The sequence below is a fragment of the Anarrhichthys ocellatus genome, unplaced genomic scaffold (genome assembly GCF_004355925.1).
Source record: "Anarrhichthys ocellatus isolate YVR2014 unplaced genomic scaffold, GSC_Weel_1.0 scaffold29, whole genome shotgun sequence".
Lineage (NCBI taxonomy): Eukaryota > Metazoa > Chordata > Actinopteri > Perciformes > Anarhichadidae > Anarrhichthys > Anarrhichthys ocellatus.
This window is the reverse complement of record NW_022280059.1, coordinates 144,404-152,523: the sequence shown is the minus strand read 5'-3', so window position 1 is coordinate 152,523 and position 8,120 is coordinate 144,404. Positions and strand designations below refer to the sequence as shown.

Here is an 8,120-nt window from a genome sequence, read left to right as displayed (position 1 = left end):
GAACATTTAAGTGCTAAGATCTTTTTCTTTCTCAAAAGGATCCATTTTAGATAAATGCCTTCATGACGTCACACCCTGAGCAGTGCCCAAGTTTAGCTCATGGAATTTATCCCCAGAGCAAAAAACAGAAGCAGATCCCATCACATGTGTAAATATTGTATTCCATTTCCTTTTTTTGATTGATGAATGAATATTATTATTATTAACGAGGTGAGACATGCAGCTGGCAGAATACTGACAAACCAAGAAAAGAGAACATATTTCTCAGATTCTTAAGTCCAGTGACATATAGAATTGTTTTTGAGGACCTACTTATTGTCTATAAATCACTCAACAATCTGGGTCCGACCTACACTCACCGGCCACTTTATTAGGTACACCTTGCTAGTACCGGGTTGGACCCCCTTTGCCTTCAGAACTGTCTTAATTCTTCGTAGCATAGATTCAACAAGGTTCCTCACACATTTTGCTCCATATTGACATGATAGCATCACGCAGTTGCTGCAGATCCGTCGGCTGCACATCCATGATGCCAATCTCCCGTTCCACCACATCCCAAAGGTGCTCTGTTGGATTGAGATGTGGTGACTGTGGAGGCCATTGGAGAATCCCAGTAGGTCAGCAGTTTTTGAAACACAGACCAGTCCGTCTGGCACCAACAACCATGCCACGTTCAAAGTCACTTCAATCCACATTCTGATGCTCGCTTTGAACTTCAGCAAGTCGTCTTCACCACGTCTAGATGCATTGAGTTGCTGCCATGTGATTGGCTGATTAGCTATTTGTGTTAACAAGCAATTGAACAGGTGTGCCTAATAAAGTGGCCGGTGAGTGTATATCGTCGATATGTTTGCAGAGAACGAGCCGGATGGGTCTCTCAGATCTGTAGGGAACGGTCAGTTAGGTGGTGCCCAGAGTTAAATCCACATGTGGTGAAACAGCTGTCAGCAGTGTGGAATCAGCTCTCCTTGGAACTACTTTTAGGGGAATTTGATATTTTAAATCACTTTGGTTTCAAACTTACCTGTACTTTCATTTATGTAATTTTACACTATTTATCTTTTGTTCTTTGCTTGTAAAACACTTTGAATAACCTTGTGTACAAGGTGACGTATGGATAAACTGGCCTTGTCTAGTATTGCTACTTTTACATAAAAACAACTTTTTCACCAAAACCTGTGTGTGTTAAGGACCTGACCTTCAAATGTTCTTATTTCAAGGATCTATGGCCCATTTCTGAGAATAAAAGGATGAATCAAACGTCTAACATGATGACTCAGCAGCGGCTTTAAGCCCCGATTCATGTCGGGTTTTTATTTTCTGCTTAATTATAGAGTGCAGCCAACACCCCGATATGATTTGGATTAGTGAGAAATGATTTAGATTTGTGGGAAAAGCCGGCAAACAACCGTTAATGAAGCAACTAAAAAGGTTTAAAGAACGTTCAGAGAGCACGAAGAACCAAAGTCAGACACAAGCTGTACGGGATAAATTACTTTTATTGAGAAAAAAAAAAAAAAAGTGATTATGAAAAATAAAATGACCTGGTTGAATCCGTCTTATCAAATGTGTGTGTATATGTGTGTGTATGTGTGTATGTATGTGTGTGTGTATGTGTCTATGTGTGCATCACTGAGATGTAGCCATGATGCTGGATACACCTGTGAATAGAATAACAGAGAGAAGAAGTGTGGAAAGAGAGGAAACATATCAAACGTTAACTTCCGGTCACTCATGAACACAGAAACAAATCATTCACTCAGTGTGAAATGTGTATTGATGGTAATATGTTGCTCACTCATTATAAACAGTAAAGGTCACAAACAGCCTGTCAACAGTTTCATACGTGTAGAACAACTTGTAAACGTGCTCCTAAACACAAGTGAGGTACATCACTGCTGCAGTGAGGCAGGAGATCTAGGAGCAAACTCAAAACACATTGGAACACAAATGTGCAAAATGCAAATGAGGTCCGTTCATTAACAAAATCAGACGCAAGGAGTCGCCCCATCCGAAAACAAGAGACGAGTGCAACTAGTCATGTGGAATTAAGTGCAGTCTCTAATATTTTTTGTTCATATTTCACTCTTTAGCTTTCCAGAGGTGTTCCTTATTTATTGAAATCCGGGCATTCAAATTTTGGTCGAGGTACATTTTACCTTCAAAATGTTATTTTCTCAAGTCCTTCTAAAAATCCTTTCCTACGCTAACTGACTGGTTTTTACATAACGACGCCGCTACATACATACTGTGTGTGTGTTTGTATTTGTGTGTATTAATATTTATAGCTAGTTTATAGCTAGTTCACAAGTCAATGTGTTTGACTCACTTTCTGGTATATTATTACTATTCATGAATGGGCGGCAGCACTCACTCTCAAAGTCGATCTTCTCCACGATGTTCTTGGGCTTGACGCTCTCCTCTTGGCTGAAGACGAAGATTTGTCCTTCCTCGTTCTCAGTCCAGCCGTACTTGTTCATCCACACCTTCACCTGCGTGTCTGTACCAACGGAGGTGGACAAATGGGAGGTTTTTGCATTTAACTTGTATTCTAGATTTGGTTCATTGCAGTCTCTGGCAGCTCTGTATATCTCTGCACTTCTTACCCAGCGGGTCTCCCAGCATCTCAGCCAGTAACCGGTGCTCGATGGTCTGGTAGGTGATGCCCACTACGTGGCAGATGACTGGAGAGGAAGAACAATTAAATAAACAGACGATGCTGACAATGTTTACACAAGTTCAATATGGATCTTTTCAGCCTTTGTGTGCTCGTTTCCCGTTAACTTCCACAGACTAATTACTGTAAGAGCTTAATGTGCGCTGAGTCACAGGACGACACTCACACTTGCGAACGGAGTCCTCGAAACCGGTAATGCCGTCAATGAGCTCTCTGTTCTCCTCCAGACTCGTCTGTCAGGGAGAGGACACGATTAAAAGGAGACACAGAGGACACACTCCTTGGCAAGTTTGGAAAAGAGGAGAACCAAAAGGCCTCAGAACGAGGACGAGAGAGATGTTGCAGGAGTGTTTGGTGATGCATTAGTCCGCATCCCTCAGTCATGGATAAACTCTGAATTTGGAATCAAGCACATTGAATATTGTTTCTGGTATTCCACTTAAAGTCCTAACACCAAGTTTCCCCTTAAAATTCATTCAGATATCTTATTGGAACAATAAAGCAATACAGCTTCTTGATAATCTTCAAATAACTTATGAAATTGTGTGCAATCTCTCTACCTAATATTGTTACTACGTCTCTCTATAGCAGGGGTATTCAAAAACGTACGCTGTGATATATTTATATATATATATTGAAGTAGTCTACAGTTGTATTTAGGTCTGTATGTAGTCAAACAACTGACTGTCAAATTAAATAAAGTTCAATTGAATATAATCTCAACAATATTTATTGTCAAATTTCAAATTGAACTGGATGAGTTATAAATAATATATCCTCTAATAAATTAATATTTCAAGTAAAATAAGAGCTGGATTAAAGTATAAAATACACAACAGAAAGGTTTTTAAAAATGTGACTCTTAAAATAAAGTGATTCATTTTGGAAAAATGTATTTCACTGAATTGTCCTGCAACTTAAAATTCAGTTCATTCAGGTGTGAAGTGATGTCACCCAAGAAAGCAATGATGTTATATTTCCCTCATCTTGTAATAAGATACATGTGTGTGCAGGGTCGATAACTGTGATTATTAAAATCACTCGTTTCATCTCTAGTCCTCTGTTTACATCATTGCTGGTCAGTGAATTAACGTGTTAGGAGTCTGATCATATTGGGCTCTTAGGTTGTTTATTTTCTGACTTCATTTCAGATGTGAGTGGGTACGTTTGCTGAAAAGAGTTGTGAAATAACCTATAAGAGTCTGTCCATTGTTGGTTAACGGCTCTGGTCTCTGACCACTTTTCGGTGAACGCCATGTGAAATAACTTGTGACTCGCGCATTATTCTCTGACGACTCGTCTGTCGCCCGTCTCCACCTTATCAGAATACACATATTTGATTGGCTGAGCAGCATCATGTGATGTGATTTTCAACGCATGTAGTTGGTCGGTGTGTCTCCTGGACCACTGAACAAGTACCATAAAGGCTAGAAAAGCTGCGCCAGTTAAAATAGAAGCGCTCCCTCAGTTATCTATCGGTTTTAGGTCCAGGGTCCGGACCGCCTATTAGTGACCCCTGCTCTATAGTGTCATTTAACTGTTGTGTGCTGTGTGTGACATACCCAGAAGCTCTGGAAGTGACACGTCTCCAGCAGGTTCCCCAGGTAGAGGATCTGTCTGATGGGACGCTCCTCTTGCTGCGACACTGTAGTCAAGGAAACACCCCCCAACCCAGAGACAGAGGACCCCCCCAACCACCCCACCGGGCCTGGATCTATTTAAATGTTCTTCTACATAGTGACACCGGTAACACTTGATATACTTGATAGACATGGCTACGCTGTAAAACCGCTGAGTCTTAATGTGAATAAATACGGCTTCACAAAATAAATTACAAATAATAATAACTGGGAATCTGGAGCATGCCAGAAAGTTCGATGTCTCCCTGACCCAACACCACCCGCACTTCACTTCGACTTTAAAGCCCAACCGTATCGGTCTGTGTTGTACAGCACAGCCCATCAGCGAGACGAGACGGCGCGGCCCGTCAGCGACACAGTAAAACCTTCACGTATTAGCGAATGGAAGCTACAAAGGCTACAACAGATGACATCGGATGATGAAACGGCACCAAAAGGATACGTGTGTCTGGTCGATCATACACTTGCACAGAGTGAAGTCGGTGTGTGGCAGGTTGGTCAGGGCCTTCAGCAGGATCTGTGAGGTCACCGGAACCTGGAAGTAAGCTGGGTTGAACTGGTACCTGCAGAGGAACAGATTTAATGACATCATTGTTGTTCTGGTCTGCGGTGGAAACTGGGAATTCAACTTTTTTATGATTATGTAAAAGATTAGTCAATTAATCTAACGACTAATTTATGAATTATTTTTATTTAATTCCCTATTTATATTCCAACTAATTTACCCAAAATTAATATAAAAAACGTCTCTGATAAATATTTCAATATTGGATTAAGCCTCTCTTAAAAACAAACAAATGTAACAAGATAATAGACCCCGTTTGTCAGATGCCTGATCAGAAAAACACTGGACCTCAAATTCAAAAGGATTGCTGTGACACACTCGGCCGTGAAAGTGAATACTAAATACTAAACATTAGCTGGCCCACGGTTTAACGGTACGATAGCAGCAGCGGTGCAAAAGTAACTTTTAACAGGGGGGCGATAAGTGACTACTGCTAACAGAAAGAGTTCCAGATTACTGATGTATTTTTGTAATAAACCGACGTCGTATCATAAATGTTACTACAACTTTTTAATTGATTTTTATCCTCTCTTTAGTCAACAAGAATCACCGGAAAACTACGAAAAAACTAACAGCAACAGAGGCAAAGTTTGACAACACAGCTAAACTACTAAAACTACCAACAAGACATTAACCAAGTAGAAACCTAATTATTTCCCCAGCATGTTGGCTCCTTTGACAGTCCACACAATGGTTTTAAAAGAGACTCTAGATCGTTCTCTCAGTGACGGGCAGATTAAACAGGTGTTCCTGTGTGTTCAATGGTGGCTGCTGTGACTTACAGCTTCAGGACGGCCAGGTTGGCCTCCAGGTCGTAGGCGTTCTCTTTAGCTTGCGTCTCCACGTAGCGCTCCAACGTTGGGAGGTTTTCTGGGTTGTACCTGTGAAGAAAGACAAGAGCATTACCCCTCAATCAAGTGTGGATGAAAATACAGCACTGTAGCATATTTGGTGAAATGTTTTGCAAAGCAGTGATTGTAACAGGTGCACACATACAAGGGTATTTGAAGTGTTTTGCTGCTGAAAATTCTCCGCAAGACATTTTTCACCACTTGTCCGGTCGCTTTTGTGAGCTCGTATTTGTGGCCATGATGTTCCGCCAAAGTCCTTTCTCTACTTTCAGGACTCATTCATTATTAGGCAATCCTATGGAACTCTTAACTACTGCTTTATCAAAAAGGCAGGTTCACTGGAGAAATGAACCAGGTCAGCCTCTGTTAACGACAGGGGCCCTTTTGGAGTAGAGTCACATTGAGCAGGTAACATCTGTCAGCAGCTGTAAAAAGGATACTGACTCTGAACAAACTGTCATCTTCGAGTTGGTCACAAAACGAAAACAATATAATAAAAGACAAAAGTAATTTAATAAACAGGATTAGCGTGTCGAGCTACGGTCAGCTTCTGAAAATAAAATGCAGGCAGCGAGCGAGCGACTGGGCCGGTGTCATTATGACTTGGAAGTACTATGGTCTTTTCATTAAGCTAAAGTACTAACAGGCTACCACAATTTAAAAAAAACACTGTTAGAAGTTAAAGTCCTGCATTCAAATCTGAAATAAAAGTATTTAAGAAAATGTACTTCAAGCATAAAAGTACTAATTGTGCATCCTAATGGAGTTGTTCGTTATTAAATACCATAATATTAGATTATTTCTATTATTATTGATGCGTTACATGTAAGATGCACTTTTGTAGTGTAGCTGACTGCAATAGAGCTAATTGTATTTATTTTCATACTTTTGTATTTCATTTCCTTATAACTAAATGTAGTGAAGCAAACAGTACAATGTCGGTACAAGGTGCACCATCAGGGCTTCAGAAACCTGTGATGCCAAGTTTGATTTAGATTGTTGTTGTCTTCTTGGGTAATTTATCATTTTCAAATATACAATATGTATTTTCGAAAGGTTGCAATGTGTGACTTAATTTGTTGCTTTGTCAATTTATTTATCACTGAAGAAAAAGGAAAACGTGTATAAGTGGGAGAGACATGTAGAAAAAAGCATTCGTTTACTCAGCTTCATTAGAGGCGAGTTATTCCTAAATGCAGTTAGTTCAGCTATGAATACACAATATGTCTGAGGGCCTCAACTCTACACATCAGGACTTATGTAGGAATTTATTTATGACAAATATACTGTGATGTGCGAACAATGTTTTGGTTATATAAGACCATATGGACATTCAATCCTCATTCAAAACAAACAAAACTCAAAAATGGATGTCCACACGGTTAATATATTTAATGAATCAAATCAAGTGAGTCGAGTTATATGTACTTCCACCACTGGTTCACATGATTTAATGTTAATGGGGGAAATGTTCGCAAATCATTTGAGCAGAGTTAGCTAACATTAGCTGCTGTTCATCTCTGCTCTTCCAGTTATACTGTTCATACAACGTTACTAATAATAAAAAGTTGACATTGGCGTGAGACGCACATGAATAACTCCTGAACATAATAATACGCGTATGAATGAGTGAATGAACTAACCACCACTGACTTAACTCAGCAAACGTTAGCTTAAAACATTAGCCAACAGCTAAGCTATCGCTAGCTTGTTCGCCGGGTCATCAACTCGTTAGGAGCATCGTACATACCTGTCGATTCCTCGCAGGAGCTTCACCACGCTCGCCCGCACCTGCTCGAAAGGCGACGACATTTGGTCCAAACTTGTAGAGCAAATTTTAAAGTGAAAACCGAATTAAATCCGCACGTGGGCCGCCAAGGGTAGAGGCACCGGGCGGAGGGAGAAAAGAGTCGGAACGGAAAGGGCGACGCACAATGCGGACCGGAAAGTGTACGGACTTGCACAGTCGAGGGAGCGCTGTCTGTCCTACACCCTACCATTCCGCGAGGGAGTGAACTTGGTTTGTCGTCACATTCCCGGCTGAATGAAGCACCCTTAGAGTAAAGGGTCTCATAATAATAATAATTTACCTAAAACCTTATTTCAATAAAGATCAATACTTTATCTCATATCTTTAAACATCTGTGTGCTCACTATAAGTTTACTATCATCCACAGTCATGCACAGTTTTTCAGGTCAGCAGATTGCATGATACAATAATTTATATTCACAATCTGTGATTCAAATATAAAGAAGTTAGGCTTGTTCTGACACATAATAACAGTATATTGAGCTGAGTAGCTATTTAAACCATAGATTTAGTCATATTTACCTTTGTTAATCATCTAGGTTATTGATACAGATGTATTTAATGCTAATTATTTCAT

General features: G+C 40.1%; 1 protein-coding gene across 2 annotated transcripts; it reads right to left on the bottom strand.

Annotated features, from left to right (window-relative positions):
• Positions 1-1,526: 1,526 nt before the first annotated feature.
• Positions 1,527-7,688, bottom strand: eif3k (eukaryotic translation initiation factor 3, subunit K). Of its 2 annotated transcripts, none has more exons than XM_031863824.1 (8): positions 7,484-7,688; positions 5,665-5,763; positions 4,760-4,880; positions 4,240-4,314; positions 2,844-2,910; positions 2,607-2,684; positions 2,375-2,500; positions 1,527-1,661 (listed from the first exon to the last, which is right to left on the bottom strand). In XM_031863824.1, the coding sequence occupies exons 1-8, from the start codon at positions 7,543-7,545 to the stop codon at positions 1,630-1,632; spliced, it is 660 nt and encodes a 219-aa protein (XP_031719684.1). In that variant the 5' UTR covers positions 7,546-7,688; the 3' UTR covers positions 1,527-1,629. The 2 variants fall into 2 exon arrangements, with proteins under 2 accessions (XP_031719684.1, XP_031719682.1); XM_031863822.1 differs by having other exon boundaries at positions 4,240-4,317; positions 7,484-7,685.
• Between the last annotated feature and the right edge of the window lie 432 nt (positions 7,689-8,120).

Bases quoted from the DNA above. Each gene is read 5' to 3' on its own strand.
- eif3k (XM_031863822.1), bottom strand. From the start codon at position 7,545: ATGTCGTCGCCTTTCGAGCAGGTGCGGGCGAGCGTGGTGAAGCTCCTG. The intron at 4,881-5,664 runs GTAAGTCACAGC...GTTCCTCTGCAG, and splicing joins AACCTGGCCGTCCTGAAGCT to GTACCAGTTCAACCCAGCTT. The intron at 4,318-4,759 runs GTATCCTTTTGG...ACTACAGTGTCG, and splicing joins GTATGATCGACCAGACACAC to CAGCAAGAGGAGCGTCCCAT.